Source organism: Danio aesculapii, unplaced genomic scaffold (assembly GCF_903798145.1).
Source record: "Danio aesculapii unplaced genomic scaffold, fDanAes4.1, whole genome shotgun sequence".
NCBI lineage: Eukaryota > Metazoa > Chordata > Actinopteri > Cypriniformes > Danionidae > Danio > Danio aesculapii.
In genome coordinates this window covers 53,883-75,543 of record NW_026613635.1, presented here as the reverse complement: position 1 = coordinate 75,543, position 21,661 = coordinate 53,883, and the positions used below count along the sequence as shown (strand labels likewise).

General features: G+C 39.1%; 1 protein-coding gene across 1 annotated transcript in view; it reads right to left on the bottom strand.

The window, feature by feature from the left end:
• The window catches only part of LOC130220024 (transcription factor 25-like), a 43,973-nt gene that overhangs the window by 21,409 nt on the left and 903 nt on the right, over positions 1 to 21,661 (bottom strand). Inside the window, exons 2-5 of the mRNA XM_056452466.1 lie at positions 18,501 to 18,583; positions 12,410 to 12,540; positions 12,221 to 12,320; positions 5,681 to 5,774 (exon numbers count right to left, since the gene is read on the bottom strand). Of these exons, the coding sequence (XP_056308441.1) occupies positions 5,681 to 5,774; positions 12,221 to 12,320; positions 12,410 to 12,540; positions 18,501 to 18,583 (408 nt within the window). The remainder of the gene's footprint in view (positions 1 to 5,680; positions 5,775 to 12,220; positions 12,321 to 12,409; positions 12,541 to 18,500; positions 18,584 to 21,661) is intronic.

Sequence of the window (21,661 nt, the reverse complement as noted above, 5' to 3'; positions counted from 1 at the left end):
TCTTGAACTTATGATATTTTGTATAGGCCTTTTTAACTATTCATGTATTCTTTTTCTTGCTGCATTACCATGTTAGCATAGCACATCCTTGTGCTTTCTGGCAATGTGACGATTTCAAACAAATCTTTGCTCACTTCTCCCTGCTCATCCAATAACTGGACGCAAACACAGATTGACCAAACAACCAGATGCGATCGAGCTGGCTATGGAGCCTACATCATGTCCTAACTACACATGAGAGCACGGGATAGAAAGAATATATATTAATAACAATCACCTAAAAGTTCTATTTTAGAAATGGTTTCTATTTCTTGCGACTGAAAAACAGCATCAAACTACTATGAGAATAATCCCCTAAGGCAGTGGTTCTCAACTTTTTCACCTACCACCTCAGAAAAAAATGGTCCCTCCAAGTACCACCATAATAACCAGTATTAAAATACAGAAGCGTAGCAGGCCTAATTAAGCAGCTACAGCTCTGCACAGTTCAAAAATGTATTATTGTCAGCCACTTTAAACATTATAAATAGTTTGGACATTAACACTGTAATGAGCTTATAGGTAAAAAATAATGTTTGAATTAAAATGTGCTTTTAAAAGTTAATTAAAAATGGAACTGTTCTTATAAAGTAAAAAGAAAACAGCTGTACTTAAATGTAAAGTATTAACATATAGTAGCCTATTCATCAAGAAAATGTTCCTTGGACCTCATAAATACAGGCATCATATTCATTTATTAACTCTTTCTGACAAATTCAGAATCAGAAAGAGCTTTATTGCCAGGTATGTTCACACATACAATGAATTTGTTTTCGTGACAGAGCGTCTACAGTGCAACAGAATTACAGAGACAGGACAAAAAACAGATAATAAATATATATATATTTTTTAAAAAAGAAGTAGTGAGTGCAAATATCCAGATTGACAAGTGTATGTACATGTTTATTACAATATACAACATTATATGTGCAGCTGTTATGTGCAAATTGGCATGTAAAGTGTGTTGTTAAATAAGTGTATATGTGTATAAAAGTGTATGGCAAGTAGTGATGTTGGCTCCACAATTATTATCATCAAGTGTTCATGAGATGGATTGCCTGAGGGAAGAAACTGTTTCCGTGTCGGGCTGTTCTGGTGCGCAGTGCTCTGTAGCGTCGACCAGAAGGTAAAAGCTCAAAGAGGCAGTATGCTGGGTGTGAGGGGTCCAGAGTGATTTTGGCAGCCCTTCTGCTCGCTCTGGATAAGTACAGTTCTTGGGGAGTAGGAAGGGTTGTACCAGTGATTCGCTCAGCAGTCCGAACTATTCGACGTAGTCTTTGGAGATCGTATTTAGTAGCTGAGATAAACCACACAGTTATTGATGTGCAGATGACTGATTCAATGATGGAGGTGTAGAACTGTTTCAGCAGCTCCTTTGGGAGGTTAAACTTCCTCAGCTGACGAAGAAAGTACAGCCTCTGTTGAGCTTTTTTGACAATGGAGTCAATGTGAGTGTCCCACTTCAGGTCCTGAGAGATGGTGGTGCCCAGGAACCTGAATGACTCCACTGCTGCCACAATGCTGTCCATGATGCTCAGTGGGGGGAGAGCAGGGGGGTTTCTCCTGAAGTCCACAATCATCTCCACTGTTTTGAGCGTCTTGAGCTCCAGGTTGTTGTGACTGCACCAGACAGCCAATTCCTTAACCTCCTGTCTGTAAGCAGACTCGTCACCGTCCTGAATGAGGCCGATAAGTGTGGTGTCGTCTGCAAACTTTAAGAGCTTCATTATTTTCGCTAATTATTTTCTTTATTCTCCATTTCCACCTGGGGATACTCTTCCCGAGGCCCTCAGACTATGCAGAGTCACTGATTCGATCCAAGACCAACGACGAGATGATCCCAAGGTTTTTTATATCCTGGACCTGGCCGAATCCTGAGCAGCTACTGTGATGGTCATGGAGGAGTGGAGAACATGAGACTGATTCCTGTGACGCTCCAGAGACAGACGAGTCTTCGCTGAGGCCAGCTTCCAGCCTCCGCCACTGAGACTACAGCTCTGCACAAAAGTTTGGCCAGCGGAGAAATTAAAATGGTCGTGCCCAACTGAGCCTGGTTTCTCTCAAGGTTTTTTTTCTTCACTTCCGCCTTTAGTGAAGTTTTTTTTCCCTCTCCGCTGTCGCCACTGGCTTGCATGTTTCGGGATCTATAGAGCTGCGCATCGTTGGATTTGCTCTTCAGTATTTGGACTCTCAGTAGTGATTATTAAACCACACTGAACTGAGCTAAACTGAACTGAACTTAAACACTACAAACTGAACTACACTGTTCCTATTTACTGTGACCTTTTATGTGAAGCTGCTTTGACACAATCTACATTGTATAAGCGCTATACAAATAAAGGTGAATTGAATTGAATTGAACTTCACAGAGGAGTCTTTTGAAGTGCAGTTATTCGTGTACAGGGAGAAAAGCAGTGGGGAGAGGACACACCCCTGGGGGGCACAATAAGCCACAATAAGCCAGTGCTTATTGTGCGGATAATAGATGAGAATTTTCCCAGCTTCACCAGCTGCTGCCTATCCGTTAGGAAGCTGTTGATCCACTGACAGACAGAGGTGGGCACAGAGAGCTGAGTTAATTTGGGCAGGAGAAGTTTTGGGAGGATAGTGTTAAACGCCGAGCTGAAGTCAACAAACAAGATCCTCACATAGGTCCCTGGTCTGTCTAGGTGTTGCAGAACATAATGCAGTCCCATATTTACTGCATCATCCACAGACCTGTTTGCTCTGTAGGCAAACTGAAGAGAGTCCAGTGAGGGTTCAGTGATGTCCTTCAGGTGGGCCAGCACCAGTTTTTCAAAAGTTTTATGACCACAGATGTGGTCACCGTGCCACAGTGCCACCGGTCTGTAGTCATTTAGTCCTGTAAGTTTGGATTTCTTTGGGATTGGGGATGATGGTGGAGCGTTTGAGGCAGGAGGGCACTTCACACAGCTCCAGTGATCTGTTGAAGATCAGGGTGAAGATGGGGGCCAGTTGGTCAGCACAGGATTTTAAACAGGCTGGTGTTATAAAATCTGAGCCTGGTGCTTTTTTCCTCTTCTGTTTCCGGAAGACCTGGCGCACCACCTCTTCACTGAACTGTAGGGCAGGTATGGGGGAGGCGGGGGGTGGTGGAGGTGTTAATGGTGGCGTGAAGAGCAGTTCAGAGTGGGTGTGGGGGGTTTTCTCAAACCGGCAGTAAAACTCATTCAGGTTGTTTGCAAGTCGTTCATTGTCTACAGTGCTGGGGGATGGTGTCTTGTAGTTTGTGATGTTTTTCAAACTTTTCCACACGGATGCTGAGTCGCTGGTAGAGAACTGACTCCTTAGTTTCTCAGAATAGTTCCTTTTTGCGACTCTGATCTTCTTTTCCAGTGTGTATTTGGCCTGCTTATACAAGGCCCTATCCCCATTCCTGTAAGCAACCTCCTTGGCCTGACGTAGCTGTCTGAGTTTTGCAGTGAACCATGGTTTGTCATTGTTGTATGTGAGTTGAGTCCTGGTAGGAATGCACACGTCTTCACAGAAACTGATATAAGATGTTACAGTCTCCGTGAGCTCATCCAGATTGTTTGCTGCAGCTTCAAAAACACTCCAGTCAGTGAGGTCGAAACAGGCTTGTAGATCCCACTCTGTTTCGTTAGTCCATCTTTTCACAGATCTTAATACAGGTTTGGCTGTTTTCAGTTTCTGCCTGTAGGTTGGAATGAGATGAATCAAACAATGGTCAGACTGTCCCAAAGCTGCTCGTTGGACGGAGCGGTACGCATCCTTTATTGTAGTATAGCAGTGATCCAGTATATTTCTGTCTCTTGTGGGACATGTAACACGCTGTCTATATTTTGGCAGTTCACGGGATAGTTTTGCTTTGTTAAAATCCCCGAGAATGATTAAAGCAGAGTCCGGGTGTTGTTGCTCTATCACCGTGATCTGATCAGCTAGTTTCTGTATCGCCAGGCTCGCGTGCGTGAGCGGAGGAATGTAAACACTGACGAGGATGAACGAGCAGAACGAGCGCGGGGAGTAAAAAGGCTTACAGTTAATAAACAGTGCTTCGAGATCTGGACAGCACATCTTCTTTAAAACTGTTACATCTGTACACCGCCTTTCATTGATGTAAAAGCACATCCCGCCACCGTGTGATTTCCGCGTTGATTCTTCGTCGCGATCCGCTCTGAACAGCTGATAGCCCGGTAGGTGAAGCGCGTTGTCCGATATGGTTTTGTTCAGCCAGGTTTCCGTGAAACACAGAGCAGCTGAATGCAGAAAATCCCTGTTTGTCTGGGAGAGCAGAATGAGTTCGTCTATTTTGTTGGGTAGAGAGCGGAGATTTGCCAGATGGATGCTAGGCAACGCGGTCCGAAATTTGCGCTGTCTGAGTTTCACAAGCGCGCCTGCACGTTTTCCCCGTCTGCGCGCTTGAAAGCGTTTGAGCATCACCGCGGCTACTCCTACTACAATGTCCAACAAAACATCAGATAAATGATGTTCTGAATTCTGAAATATATGTTGCATGTAATTGTATATCTTTGAAATCTAAACATTAACTTGTATTTTAAATATATGATTTAGATTTACATATTTAAATTAGAAATTAGATTACTGCACGATTGAGTAGGCTTTGTATGTCAGAAAAGCAAGTCATTAAACCATACCTCTCAACACTGAGATATAAAAATACGGGACACGCCCCCCAACAACCATTATAAATATGGGGAGAAGATTAGCTTCAAATGATAGAATACATAACAAACATTAGAAAATTAAAAATAAAATAAAAGGTTTAGCCTATTAAAATCAATTTACTGATTACATCGTTGTTGTCGTATGCGTCAAAGGGTTAAAAGTGTGTTAATTTTTTTACTTCAATTATTCATCGATTACTCTGCGTCCCACTAGAAAGAAGCCTGCGTACCACAGTTTGAGAACCACTGCTCTAAGGTACTGTTTATGTGCTTTATTCAGTGTTAAATACTACCATTGTGAGTTTTGATGATCCTTGTTGTATGTGATAAACAATTTACTTTACGCCGAACTGCATTCACAGTACAAGTGCAAAGTGTCTGTCCTGTAAGGAAAGTCTTGATTGGTGGATTAAAAGTCTCACCGCAATTGGTTTAACCAAATATCCTCCAAAAAGTGTTTATCCTGCCAGGAAGGTCTCAAAAATACAGTACACAAATTCATAGCACTATACGCAAGTGTAAAGATTTTCAAATGCAGATTCAGTGATTCATAAATACAGTTAACACCATTCATAAATGTGTAATGTACACATTTAAATGTATTTAGGTAAGATGCATTTGTGTGAGCATTTGTGGAAATATTTATGCTTTTTACTTTTTTTATGAATTGTGCTTTGAATTTACAAATTGCATTTGTGCATTTATGAGTTGATTTTTAAATGTATTCATTGGATTGGTGTATTTATGTATTTTGAAATTTGTGTTTTGAATTTATGAATTGGATTGCACTGTAACAGAATAAATAAATTATCCTAATAGTTTTAATTACAACTTAATTTTAATGTAATGTTTCAATTGAAACGTGGAAATAAAAGCATTTTTTAATGTGCACTGTATTATTTTGAGGTACATCTTTGAATGCATTTTATATGGCACTTGCAGAATTTGAATGACTGTAGTGAAGCTGATCTCACCTGTTCTCTGGTCTGCAGTAGTCCAGCCGACACGTGCCTGATGTTAGGCTGAACACAGGGTGGAATGCACACTCAAAAGTGTATAAAGCCCTTTCTGCACAGACAAAAAAAATGTTGTGAATAGCACCCTATTTTAAAAAATTATATACATGACATAGTTATTCTGATTCATGTTTAAATTTAATTTTAATAGCACTTGAGGAAAAATACCATATGTTTTAATGATATTTAAAGAACATACTAAGTAAACGTTCTTCTTTATCTGAAAAACACACAGTTTCACACAGTGATACCAGTAAATATCCGGAAAATTGCTGAAACGACTTTACCGGTAAATTCTGACATCATTAACCAGAAATGAGCTCAAAACAGCTGCGATTGTATTTGTAAATGTAATGTAATAGGGCTTGATGGTTTCACTTTTATTTAAAACTTTAGCATTCATGCAGCTTATCCCAGAGACATGCAAAGGCAGAAGCACTAACTACAGCTAAATGTTTACGCATTTCACTACATTACAAATTCTGTGGATGGATAAGTATTGTTAACAACTTCGATGAAAACATTTGACGGAACACTTTCGCATGTCGAGATGTATATAAAATGTGTGTGTGCTGGCGCTCACTGGAGCACTCAAGCATTTCACATGCACACGAGTCAAGCAGAGCTTGAAGGTAGACAAAAGTATTTTAACGATTTTTTTTACACAAATGGCATTAAGAAGGAACATAGAAAAGTTATCTGACCAACAACTAGCAGCTAAATGTGTCTGGAAAAGTATCCAAAGGCTTTTATTTTCATAAACAGCGCATATGTGAATGTGTCTGAATGTTCTGATTGGCTGGAGTCGACGTCTCACGTCAGGGCATTCTAATCTTGAACGCACTCTTTCCGGCAATCTTCCTTCTGCATTTACACAACATAGCATTCTGGCAAATTACCAGTAATGTTACAACTTCACTTTCCGCAAAATTGCCAGAACAAATTTACCGATTTTTTCAAAAAGGGCCTGTTCACACATACAGACCTTTCTAGAAAACTGCTGGTAATTTTCCGGAAAGGTTTGTGTGTGTGAAAAGAGCTAGTAACAGCCCCAAAATGAAACGCAGATTCAGTGTTCCACATGAGGTGGTTATTAATTAGCAAATAATATAAATATTACAAACTTGAACATTAAGTGAGCAGGCTACATTGTAACCACGTGTCCTAACAACATGCTACGTGACGAGATTTGAAGTCATAGACAATTTGTCTATTTGCACCGGATGCAATGCGACAGAAATTAAAACCATTATAGAATAACGTTACTCCAGCAAAACGATAAGGTTTACAATCCAATCAATACATGTAAAACCTCTTTAACATTATTATATGTACATGCTAAATGATTGATACTTGTTAATTTGGCTTGAGCTGAGTCAGTTCTAAAGTTCAGTTTCAAACGGTTTATTTTATTTTCAAGATCTGAGGTGAACTATCTGCACTGCTTTCAATAGTATGGAAATAAATGTCATGTAAAATGGCATTTAAACTCACATTATTAGCATTTAACACTGAATAAAGCACATGAGGTGTAACTGAGGTGATCAGTTTATGCTGTTGTTCACCTGTGAGAAATAGAAGCCGTTTCCAAAACATGAATTCCAGGTGTTGATTGCGACAAAAACTCCTTTTGGCATGGGAAAAATTTCTTCTATCACGTGCTGTTGCTTTTAGATAAAAACGGTTTAAATCAGCGTTAAATAAGACATTAGGCTTGATAGTCAGGCACACGTACGTCAATCTGGCAACCTGCGCTTGCATGTGTTTTGATCTAGGAGTGCAATACCTAGTTCAACCACTTACATACTTTAATATAAGTTTTAACCCCATGAATCACAAAGGGCTACGTAGTGTTATATTTTCTTTTCCATTAATAATAAAAACCATGTCAAAACTGTATGATGTGTTTCTGCTCAATTATGCTCCTTTCTGCAGACCAACAATGCTTTTGAAGTGTTTCAGTCAGGTTTCAGAGCTCATCACAGTACAGAAACTGCATTAGTGAAAATAACCAACGATTTACTCTTAGCTGCTGACCAAGGGTGCATCTCGCTGTTAGTTCTACTCGATCTTAGTGTGGCATTTGACACCATTGACCATGGTATCCTTATTAATCGCTTAAAGTCTACAGGTGTCCAGGGACAGGCCCTACAATGGTTTAAGTCATACTTATCTGACTGTTACCAGTTTGTGAATATTAATGGACAGCCTTCACAAATCAGCCCAGTAAAATTCGGGGTGCCTCAAGGATCAGTTTTAGGCACTTTGCTGTTTACAATATACATGCTACCCCTGGGAGACATTATTAGAAGACATGGGATCAGCTTTCACTGCTATGCAGATGATACTCAATTATATATTTCAACTAAACCTGACGAGACGTCTAATCTGTCCAAGCTAACTGAGTGCATTAAAGATGTTAAAGACTGGATGACCAACAATTATCTTCTCTTAAACTCAGACAAAACAGAATTATTACTTATTGGACCTAAATCCTGTACACAGCAGATCTCACAACTCGACCCACAATTAGAGGGATACAAAGTTAGCGTTAGCTCTACTATAAAAGATCTGGGTGTCATATAAGACAGCAATTTAACTTTTAAAAATCATATATCCCATGTCACAAAAACTGCATTCTTTCATCTGAGAAATATCGCTAAGCTACGAAGTATGCTATCCGTCTCAGATGCAGAAAAGCTAGTCCATGCTTTTATGACTTCTAGGCTGGACTACTGTAATGCACTGTTTGCTGGCTGCCCAGCATCCTCTATTAACAAACTTCAATTAGTACAAAATGCAGCTGCCAGAGTTCTTACCAGGTCAAGAAAATTTGATCACATCACCCCAATTTTATCCTCCTTACACTGGCTGCCTGTTAAGTTTCGTATTGAATTTAAAATATTGCTTCTTACATATAAAGCTTTAAATAATCTAGCTCCTGTTTATCTAACCAATCTTCTGTCTCGCTACAATCCAACTCGCTCTTTAAGGTCTCAAAACTCAGGGCTTCTGGTAGTACCTAGAATAGCAAAGTCGAGTAAAGGAGGTCGAGCCTTCTCATTTATAGCTCCTAAACTCTGGAATAGCCTTCCTGATAACGTCTGAGGCTCAGACACACTCTCCCAATTCAAAACTAGATTAAAGACCTATCTGTTCAGTAAAGCATACACTTAGTGCACCACTTAGGGGGCTTCCACACAGGTTATGCATCTTGTTGATATACACTGTGAACATCAGCTACGCTAATTATTTTCTTTATTCTCCATTTCCACCTGGGGATACTCTTCCCGAGGCCCTCAGACTATGCAGAGTCACTGATTCGATCCAAGACCAACGATGAGATGATCCCAAGGTTTTTTATATCCTGGACCTGGCCGAATCCTGAGCAGCTACTGTGATGGTCATGGAAGAGTGGAGAACATGAGACTGATTCCTGTGACGCTCCAGAGACAGACGAGTCTTCGCTGAGGCCACTTATCATAAATGAAATAATGAAACAATCTTAATGCACTCTGTCTCACTGAAACCTGGCTGAAACAAAATGACTATATTAGTTTAAATGAAGCAACTCCTCCAGGATTCTTATATAAACATGAGGCTCGTCAAACTGGTCGTGGTGGCGGAGTTGCATCTTTAGTGATATTCTTAATGTAAATCAGAGAAACGGACTTATGTTTAACTCCTTTGAAGTATTATAGCTTAATGTTATGCTTCCGGACACTATGCAAAAACCTATGTTATCTCTCGCTCTAATCACCATATATAGACCCCAGGACCCTATGTCAATTTTCTAAAATAGTTTTCTGATTTTATCTCTGACCTACTAGTTAAAACTGATAAAATACTAATTGTAGGAGACTTTAACATCCACATAGATGACGCTAACGACACATTAGGGCTCGCATTTATGGATTTACTACATTCACTAGGGATAAAGCAAAACGTTATTGGTCCAACCCACCGCTTAAATCATACACTAGATCTAATTCTGTCTTATGGAATTGAGGTCATTGATATAGACATTATACCACAAAGTGATGATATTACAGACCACTACCTCTTACTATATAAGCTGTGTTTACCTGAAATTAGCAGATCTGCTCCGATATAATCACCCTAGTAGAACTATTATTCCAATCACCAAAGATGAATTTATGAATAACTTACTTGATCTTTCTCTATTTCGAAATGCACCCGCAAACGCAAATGACCTCGATGTAGTAACCAGCAGTATGGTTGCCATCTTTACTAGCACTCTAATTACTGTGGCACCCATCAAAAAAAGGCTAGAGAGAATAAAACTACACCATGGTATAATAGTCATACCCGCGCTCTCAAAACAGCAACCCGTGCCCTGGAACGTAAATGGAAAAAAACGAATTTAGAAGCTTTTAGAATTGCGTACAAAGACAGTATGTCCAGCTTTAGGAGGGCTCTAAAATCTGCCAGGGCTGAGCACCTCCGCAAACTGATAGAAAATAATCATTACAATCCTACCTTCTTATTTAACACCATTGCTAAATTAACAAATAATTAGTCATCTTTGGAACAAAATGTTCCACCGCAAATTAGTGGTGATGACTTCATGAATTTTTTCAGTGATAAAATAGAAAACTTTAGACAGAAAATAGGAGATATTAAACTTTCTGCACCGCCTTATACTTCAGATCCAGTAAACATCCCACTGAATCAAAATAACCTACAGTGCTCCAAAATCATAGAACAGGAAGAGCTAGATAAAATTATAAATAGTTCTAAACCAGCTATGTGTATGTTGGACCCAATTCCAACAAAATTACTGAAAGAATTGCTACCTGTTATAGGAGAACCTCTTCTTAACGTTATCAACTCTTCATTATCTTTAGGCCATGTTCCAAATCCTTACAAGCTAGCTGTTATTAAGCCTATTATTAAGAAACCGCAACTGGACCCCAGCAACTTAGCTAATTATAGGCCTATTTCAAATCTTCCATTTATGTCTAAAATGCTAGAAAAAGTGGTTTCTGCCCAATTATGCTCCTTTCTGCCAACAAACAATGTTGCGTTTGCGGGTGCATTTCGAAATAGAGAAAGATCAAGTTCTTCTGTTTTTGAAGTGTTTCAGTCAGGTTTCAGGGCTCATCACAGTACAGAAACTGCATTAGTGAAAATAACCAATGATCTACTCTTAGCTGCTGACCAAGGGTGCATCTCGCTATTTGTTTTACTCGAACTTAGTGCGGCATTTGACACCATTGACCACAGTATCCTTATAAATCGCTTAAAGTCTACAGGTGTCCAGGGACAGGCTCTACAATGGTTTAAGTCATAGTTAGCTGACCGTTACCAGTTTATGAAGGCTGTCTATTAATATTCACAAGTCAGCCCAGTAAAGTGTGGGGTGCCTCAAGGATCAGTTTTAGGCCCTTTACTGTTTACAATATACATGCTACCGCTGGGAGACATTATTAGAAGACATGGGATCAGCTTTCACTGCTATGCAGATGATACTCAATTATATATTTCAACTAAACTAATGAGATGTCTAAACTGTCTAAGCTAACTGAGTTTATTAAAAATGTTAAAGATTGGATGACCAACAATTTTCTTCTCTTAAACTCAGACAAAACAGAGTTATTACTTATTGGGCCTAAATCCTGTACACAGCAGATCTCACAACTCGACCTGCAATTAGAGGGATACAAAGTTAGCGTTAGGTCTACTATAAAAGATCTGGGTGTCATATTAGACAGCAATTTAACTTTTGAAAACCATACATCCCATGTCACAAAAACTGCCTTCTTTCATCTGAGAAATATCGCTTACGAAGTATCCATCTCAGATGCAGAAAAGCTAGTCAATGCTTTTATGACTTCTAGGCTGGACTACTGTAATGCACTGTTTGCTGGCTGCCCATCATCCTCTATTAACAAAATTCAATTAGTTAAGTTTCGTATTGAATTTAAAATATTGCTTCTTACATGTAAAGCTTTAAATAATCTCAATCGCTCTATAAGATCTCAAAACTCAGGGCTTCTGGTAGTACCTAGAATAGCAAATTCGAGTAAAGGAGGTAGAGCCTTCTCATTTATAAAGCCAGCGGAGAAATCAAAATGGTCGTGCCCAACTGAGTCTGGTTTCTCTCAAGGTTTTTTTTTCTTCACTTTGCCAATTAGTGAAGTTTTTTTACCTCTCCGCTGTCGCCACTGACTTGCATGGTTTGGGATCTGTAGAGCTGAGCATCGTTGGATTTGCTCTTCAGTGTTTGGACTCTCAGAAGTGATTTTAAACCACACTGAACTGAGCTAAACTGAACTGAACTTATACACTACAAACTGAACTACACTGTTCCAATTTACAATTACCTTTTATGTGAAGCTGCTTTGACAATCTACATTGTAAAAGCCCTATACAAATAAAAGTGAATTAAATTGAATTTCAATTTTTAAAAATGGCTTGGTCTTAGACAATATTTCATAGTCTTGATCTAAGTAAAGTATCTGTGAAATTCCTCACCAATGAGATCTCTGGCAGTCTCTTGATCTTCCTGCATTCGACATACATCCGACAGCTGCAAAAGTGAATCGATATGATATGGGTTGATTTGCAGGAGAACCTTAAGGGAAGCAGAAACAAAAGAATATCACTAAATGAAAAATCTGTTGCTCATCTCCATACAATAATTTAATAATTGAATGTCATTACCACAATGTTATTAGGGTCCATTGACTCCACCACCTCAAAAAACTTGAACTGAACTTGCTGATAGTCATGATTATGTTCAAATGTGAAGTGCTGAACTCCATCTTTAGACTCCACTAGACTCATCGAGATACCTAAAAAAAAAAACAGTAATCAATTCCAATAATTCACTTGCACTAAGACAAGCATGGTTTCTCATACAAATGCACACTGCAGTTCACAACAAAATACACAACTGTAATAAAAACAGTTCTGTCTGTGTTCAGTAAACTTAGGAACAAAAAAAACATACTGGTCATGTAATATTGGCAACAAATTTTGTTTACATAATTAATAAAACTCAGTCTCTTCCAAAATGTGCAAAACATAATAAATGTGCAGTACACTCTCAAATAAAACAGTTTCCTTGTTCCCCTGCAAATGTCAAATGTGAAAAACAGACCTACGCTTACAGTACATTAAACATACTATGCATCCAGGACTCTTATTTAAAAAAAAAAGACAGGAAGCCCAAAAACTGAATTAGACTTCTGCGTCAAGTGATTCCCGTAAGCCTTGGGGCCTTCCACACAGCCATGCAGTTATACTACTGCATTCTGTTTGTGTTGCTCTGTCTATGACATTTCTGAAATGCCTGATGGCAGAGGGGTTTTATGTTTATCTGTGAAAAGTTTCTTTGCGGTTGTTTATACACCAGAAATACTCGTAAAGCTTACTTACTGTACAAGTAGCTCAAATTTGCTCATTCAAAAAAATTAAAGAGAGACAGGAACAGGTGAATCCTCAACAACTTTAATCATAAAGCAACCACAAAACAAAGGTACGCAGCTGGAGCTCCTCCACGGGACTCTACACATGTTAAACACACACACCACCAGACTCATCAGACCCACTCCTCTTTCTAATCCAAGCAAAAGAACCATCACCAAATATAAAAGCAGACACTTAATAACTTATGTTATCACCAATGACTAAACTGCCAATGAAAATCCACATTATCGATGTAAACATTGCCCACTTGGAGCTCTGAGAGAAGGGTCAATTCTGCTATTTCAGCACCACAGCAGATTGACAAGATAGTAGTGGCAGATATGGTGGCGGCACCTCTGTGTGACATCTCATAAAACATATGAATAGATAACCAAGATGGCGCCGATGACGATGGCCGCCTCAGTGTCGTACTCTGCAGTAGTGTTTGTGTTTTTGTTAGTTTGTCCTGTCTCGAGTCATATTCCTACAATTAGTTTCACCAGAGACGAATTGTTGGACATTCGGGCACATACACCACCGAATATTTTTCCATACCTGATTTTATCTGATGTTCTGTTGGACATTGTAGTCGGAGGAGCCGCGGTGCTGCTCAAACGCTTTCAAGCGCGCAGACGAGGAAAGCGTGCAGGCGCGCTTGTGAAACTCAGACAGCGCAGATTTCGGACCACGTTGCCTAGCATCCATCTGGCAAATCTCCGCTCTCTACCCAACAAAATAGACGAACTCATTCTGCTCTCTCAGACAAACAGGGATTTTCTGCATTCAGCTGCTCTGTGTTTCACGGAAACCTGGCTGAACAACACCATATCGGACAACGTGCTTCACCTACCGGGCTATCAGCTGTTCAGAGCGGATCGCGACGAAGAATCAACACGGAAATTGCACGGTGGCGGGACGTGCTTTTACATCAATGAAAGGTGGTGTACAGATGTAACAGTTTTAAAGAAGTGCTGTCCAGATCTCGAAGCATTGTTTATTAACTGTAAGCCTTTTTACTCCCCACGCGAGTTCTGCTCGTTCATCCTCGTCAGTGTTTACATTCTTCCGCTCACGCACGCGAGCCTGGCGATACAGAAACTAGCTGATCAGATCACTGTGATAGAGCAACAACACCCGGACTCTGCTTTAATCATTCTCTGGGATTTTAACAAAGCAAAACTATCCCGTGAACTGCCAAAATATAGACAGCATGTTACATGTCCCACAAGAGACAGAAATATACTGGATCACTGCTATACTACAATAAAGGATGCGTACCGCTCCGTACAACGAGCAGCTTTGGCACACTGACCATTGTTTGATTCATCTCATTCCAACCTACAGGCAGAAACTGAAAACAGCCAAACCTGTATTAAGATCTGTGAAAAGATGGACTAACGAAACAGAGCGGGATCTACAAGCCTGTTTTGACCTCACTGACTGGAGTGTTTTTGAAGCTGCTGCAAACGATCTGGATGAGCTCACAGAGACTGTAACATCTTATATCAGTTTCTGTGAAGACGTGTGCATTCCTACCAGGACTCAACTCACATACAACAATGACAAACCATGGTTCACTGTAAAACTCAGACAGCTACGTCAGGCCAAGGAGGTTGCTTACAGGAATGGGGATAGGGCCTTGTATAAGCAGGCCAAATACACACTGGAAAAGGAGATCAGAGTCGCAAAAAGAACTCGCGACCCCCCATTACCAAAACATATCCAAACAATAAAAATAACTTATTTTAAATTTTATAAACAGATTTATTGCATTTGAAATCAACACTAATCAAAACTAACAAGTAAAAAAATATATATGCATGCGTGAGGAAAATATGTCTCAATGAAATCCCGTTATCACAAGACAATACATTTTTATAGCATAATTGAGTGACCAAAATATATCACAGACGAACCGCTCACCGGCCCTGCACGCATTGCTTGACATGAATTTATTAATGAATCTGTTAACGATACGTTAACTGTACTGTGTTCTCACAGATGGTGTCTGATATTGCACAGATGCTTTTGACATATACCTTATTATTTGTATACATCATTTTAATAGCAATACCGGTCTTTTCATGAGCTGCAATATTAGTTTAATCTTAGTCAGTGCAAGCCCTTTTGCGATGGTGAACGTGGTGTATAAATTTACATATAGCTGCCACTTGCATGGCTGACAGCGTCTGGCCATTAAATAAAGGATTAAACAGAACCTCTCGAGCTTAAAATGTGTATATGTGGCAAACTGTTACCTGAAAATTCCGTCCCACAGACTTTACAGTAAATGCTTTAGTTATTTTCATAGCGGACTTGAAGCCAATGGAAGTCTTTTATCCACTCTTCGAAAAGTGTAGATGGTGGATTAACATTCACCACGTGATCAGTAATCAGATGTTCCATTATTTGTAGCTTTAGCTGGTTTCTAAAACTAAATCTGTCAGTGTTGTTTTCATTCTCTCATCTTCAGCGTGTTACATTTTCGCGGTTGTATCTCCTGTCATCTGAAGGCAGAAGGCGTTGACTGAATGATTCAGTCAAGCGCAGTGGGCCAATAAGAAGAGCGCGAAGGTGGGAGAAGCGTTGCCGGCTTTGTTTACTGCAGCAAGTTGAAATGCCAACAGTTTTAAACTGTTCCTGAGCGCTGCGTTTTAAGTGCAAAGATACATTCTGCCTGAATGTGTCCTAAATACTTTATAAATTCATCAGTGATATCTTTAAAAAATCTGAAAATATTAGCTTTCACTTACAATACTGAAAAATATATATTATAATCACTAAAAATTACACAATTTTTAAATAACTCTCGCGACCCCTTAAAATTACTCTGCGACCCCAGTTTAAGAACCACTGCTGTAGACAATGAACGACTTGCAAACGATCTGAATGAGTTTTACTGCCGGTTTGAGAAAACCCCCCACACCCACTCTGAACTGCTCTTCACGCCACCATTAACACCTCCACCACCCCCGCCTCCCCCATACCTGCCCTACAGTTCAGTGAAGAGGAGGTGCGCCAGGTCTTCCGAAAACAGAAGAGGAAAAAAGCACCAGGCCCAGATTTTATAACACCAGCCTGTTTAAAATCCTTTGCTGACCAACTGGCCCCCATCTTCACCCTGATCTTCAACAGATCACTGGAGCTGTGTGAAGTGCCCTCCTGCCTCAAACGCTCCACCATCATCCCCATCCCAAAGAAATCCAAACTTACAGGACTAAATGACTACAGACCGGTGGCACTAACATCTGTGGTCATGAAGTCTTTTGAAAAACTGGTGCTGGCCCACCTGAAGGACATCACTGAACCCTCACTGGACTCTCTTCAGTTTGCCTACAGAGCAAACAGGTCTGTGGATGATGCAGTAAATATGAGACTGCATTATGTTCTGCAACACCTAGACAGACCAGGGACCTATGTGAGGATCTTGTTTGTTGACTTCAGCTCGGCGTTTAACACTATCATCCCAAAACTTCTCCTGCCCAAATTAACTCAGCTCTCTGTGCCCACCTCTGTCTGTCAGTGGATCAACAGCTTCCTAACGGACAGGCAGCAGCTGGTGAAGCTGGGAAAATTCTCATCTAGTATCCGCACAATAAGCACTGGCGCCCCCCAGGGGTGTGTCCTCTCCCCACTGCTTTTCTCCCTATGCACAAATGACTGCACTTCAAAAGGCTCCTCTGTGAAGCTCTTGAAGTTTGCAGACGACACCACACTTATCGGCCTCATTCAGAACGGTGACGAGTCTGCTTACAAACAGGAGGTTAAGGAGTTGGCTGTCTGGTGCAGTCACAACAACCTGGAGCTCAACACGCTCAAAACAGTGGAGATGATAGTGGACTTCAGGAGAAACCCCCCTGCTCTCCCCCCACTGAGCATCATGGACAGCATTGTGGCAGCAGTGGAGTCATTCAGGTTCCTGGGCACCACTATCTCTTAGGACCTGAAGTGGGACACTCACATTGACTCCATTGTCAAAAAAGCTCAACAGAGGCTGTACTTTCTTCGTCAGCTGAGGAAGTTTAACCTCCCAAAGGAGCTGCTGAAACAGTTCTACACCGCCATCATTAAATCAGTCAACTGCACATCAATAACTTTTAGCTCAGCTACTAAATACGACCTCCAAAGACTACGTCGAATAGTTCGGACTGCTGAGCGAATCACTGGTACAACCCTTCCTACTCCCCAAGAACTGTACTTATCCAGAGCGAGCTACAGAGCACTACGCACCAGAACAGCCCGACACAGAAACAGTTTCTTCCCTCAGGCAATCCATCTCATGAACACGATGATAATAATTGTGGAGCCAACATCACTACTTGCCATACACTTTTATACACATATACACTTATTTAACAACACACTTTACATGCCAATTTGCACATAACAGCTGCACATATAACGTTGTATATAGTAATAGACATGTACATACACTTGTCAATCTGTATATTTGCACTCACTACTTCTATTTTTTTAAATATATTTATTATCTGTTTTTGTCCTGTCTCTGTAATCCTGTTGCACTGTAGAAGCTTTGTCACGAAAACAAATTCCTCGTATGTGTGAACATACCTGGCAATAAAGCTCTTTCTGATTCTGAATATGACACATTTAAATCTATACTTTTTATAAATGCTGTAAGGTTTAACACGTGTAGGAGGCCATATTCACAATTATCATATACTAAAACCATTCTGAAAGGCAGATGAAAACGGTGTTTAGAAAAAGATTTTAAAATACCATGCTAAAATGAAAGCTTTTGGACATTACTTTAAATGTGTTCTATTCCAAATATTTTTTATCAGAACAATGAACAGACACAATACAGTGCATAGTTTAGTAATATGTGCCTATTGGTGCAAAACATACATACACTCTGCTTACTACACACAGGGACGAATAGCAGCATAAAGTCAAATTTTTAAAAAACAAAGTATCAAAATATTGCTCTTGCACCTCACACAGAAGCAGAACCATTTCCTTTCTGGATATCATTTAGTCTTTGGAAAATCCACAATGTAAATGATGCTAGCACAACTAGCTTGTTACACTCAAAATATCCAAGAGAACAGGTATGATCCAGGTATGAGTTATGCACCAAGTGTGCAGGCTGTTTAACCCTGTAAAAGTACAATAACAAATCACTCTGACTGCACCTCTTAGATTGTAAAAATAAAATAATTTTGCCCAGCACCCCAATACTCTTTGAACATTACACTACAGCAAAATTTAAAACTAACTGAATTCTCTACTAATTCTTGCCCCAGTTTAATTTTGACATTATGTAACATTTTTGAGTACCTAACATACTGAAAAAGAATGAAAGAGAAGCATCCGATCTCACCTGGTCGACTAAAGCGAGGCCAAGTGTCTTTAAAAACAGTCATCCAAGTGCATCGATGAAACTGTCTCTGTCTCTGTTTTGATCTGAATATGGACACATAGAAAGACCAATTGTTCAGTGCAGTAATCAAACTTTGTTCACAGTACACAAGTCCAATTTGTTTTAAATGAATTATCTTTAGGGTGAGCACACTATCATTATGCAGCTCACTAAACTAGAAGTTTGTTCAATATCCAGTGTTAAACCTCTGTCTGGATATTTCAAAATTACACTTTGAATGTACAACTTGCTGGCCCTGACTGAGCACCTGTCTCATCCCAACCATGTGTGGACATATAGACATTAAATAAACTTAACATGCGTGTAATCACAGCTTAAGGTGATATTTATAAAGGATAAGAATGTTCATGCTCATTTTTAAAATGGAAATGCCTTCCAAGCCGTAGATTTAAGCTAATTAATTACCATCATTCAGTTATGTTTACTATATTAATACGTTTCCGCATGTTACAATCACTTTCTGCTGTGCTTGTAGTAGCTGTGTAAAAGTTACAAATCTCACACTTGAGTTAAGAAATTGTGGATGTTTGAAAATGAATAAATACAAATGGAATGAATATATATCTGCATGTTCTCTGTAGTAATATAGAATACTTTTCTACAATACTACTACTACTACAATACAATACTACTACTGTACTACAATACTACAGAATATCTGAGCGTGTGTGTGTAAATTGGGGGGGGGGGGGGGGGGGATTAATAATTAATTTAATAGGAGGGCTAATAATTCTGACTTCATGCTCAGTGTTATCATAACACAGATCCAATGTGTGTGAGAAACAGGTTAAGCAATCAATTTACTGCTATATCTGTCTAAATCATATTCAATAAAAATATACAATTACATTTACAAAATGTTTTAACTTCACTGTAATTGTTCACATCTATATTTTATAACTAAAGCTAATAAAAAATAAATATAATTTTTTTTCTCTGTCTTTAAAAACAATATATTTTCTTGTTAATGAAATTTAATTTAAATTCTGTTGCTGATCTAAACATATCAGAAACAGATCAAAATGACAAAAAAAAATCTTTTAACAAATATTAGATTTTGTTCTGCAAGCATATAAATTATATATATATATATATGAGCAATATTACATGAGTAGCAGTGTGATATGGCTGTATATCGGCACTGGTGAGAGGCGTGCGTTGCCACGAGGCCACAGGTCTAATGCCTTAGTGTCCTACCAGTGACTATATACAGCCATATCGCACTTCTACTCATGTAATATTGCTTTTATACAACAGTTCGACGGCATAATTGTGTGTATAAAAAAAGAAAATCAAACACGGAGAGTATAAAAACTCTTTTGTATGAGGAACTACTTCTGCCGGCTTCTTCTGCCGTTTTTTCACATCAGCAGCTGACATCAGAACAGCAGAAACCGTTGCTACTTCATAAACGTCATTTTAGAACTAGATATTAAAGTTTGAAGACAAACTTTATGGTGGCTTGAAAAGCCGAGTCTAAAAGTTTGAAGTCGTTTTAAAGTGTAAATAACTGAAGCAGTTTTTATGAAGTTTGAAACAGTCGGCATAGATAAGTACATATATGTTAGCATGTTTCTAGGTTGTTGCTAGGCGGTTGCTAAAGTATTCTGAGTGGTTGCTAGGCAGTTGCTAACATAAATTAGCATGATTCTAGCATTAATTAGCATGTTACTAGCATGTTTCTAGCATGAATTAGCATGTTACTAGCATGATTCTAGCATGAATTAAAAAGTAACTAGCATGATTCTAACATGAATTAGCATGTAACTAGCATGATTCTACCATGAATTAGCATGCGTCTAGCATGAATTAGCATGTAACTAGCATGTTTCTAGCATGAATTAGCATGATTCTACCCATGAATTAGCATGTAACTAGCATGATTATAGCATGGATTAGCATGTTTCTAGAATTAATTAGCATGTTACTAGCATGATTCTAGCATGAATTAGCATGTTACTAGCATGATCCTAGCATGAATTAGCATGTTACTTGCATGTTTCTAACATTAATTAGCATGTTACTAGCATGATCCTAACATGAATTAGCATGATTCTAGCATGAATTAGCATGTTACTAGCATGAATTAGCATGTTACTAGCATGATTCTAACATGAATTAGCATGTTGTTAGCATGATTTTAGCATGTTATTAGCGTATTTCTAGCATGAATTAGCATGTTACTAGCATGTTTCTAGCATGAATTTGCATGTTATTAGCATGATTCTACCATGAATTAGCATGTTTCTAGCATGAATTAGCATGATTCTAGCATGAATTAGCTTGTTACTAGCATGAATTAGCATGTTACTAGCATGATTCTAGCATGAATTAGCATGTTGTTAGCATGATTCTACAATGAATTAGCATGTTACTAGCATGAATTAGCATGTTGTTAGCATGATTGTAGTATGAATTAGCATGTTACCAGCATGTTACTAGCATGATTCTAGGATGAATTAGCATGTAACTAGCATATTAGCATGAATTAGCATGTAACCAGCATGATATCAGTATGTTACTAGCATGATTCTAGCATGAATCAGCTTGTTTCTAGCATGAATTAGCATGTTGTTAGCATGAATTAGCATGTTACTAGCATGACTAGCATGTCACTATCGTGTTGCTAGCACCTTTCTAGGAAGATTAGCATGTCAGTAGGAAGTTTAAACTGTATGCATGTGTTAGAATAGCTAGTCACAGTCTCTGGGACAGTTGCTAGGGTGCTGAAATTGGTTGCTAGGGAGTGGCTAGTAAGTTAAAAAGTCATCAGTTATTGGCTGCTGGCTAGACTGAGTTAAATGAGTCCAGTTAGAAGTCTGTGTGTCTGATGCAGAGTTATGAGCTCACAAAGTTTGACCCAATGGGACTTTTGGGATTTTTCTGGGTCGTTTTTTCGGAAACCCAAAGTCGGATCAGTTAGAAAAGATATAGCAACCCGAGTCAGACCAGTTTGAAGGTTTGACGAAAGTTTGAAGTATGTAGCTTGAAAGGCTTAGGAGGAGATACACTTAGAAATTAGTCTCAGAAGAAGAAGAAGAAGAAGAAGAAGAAGTTGTTTTGATAGATAACAATATGCTGGCTTTTCAAGCCACCATAAC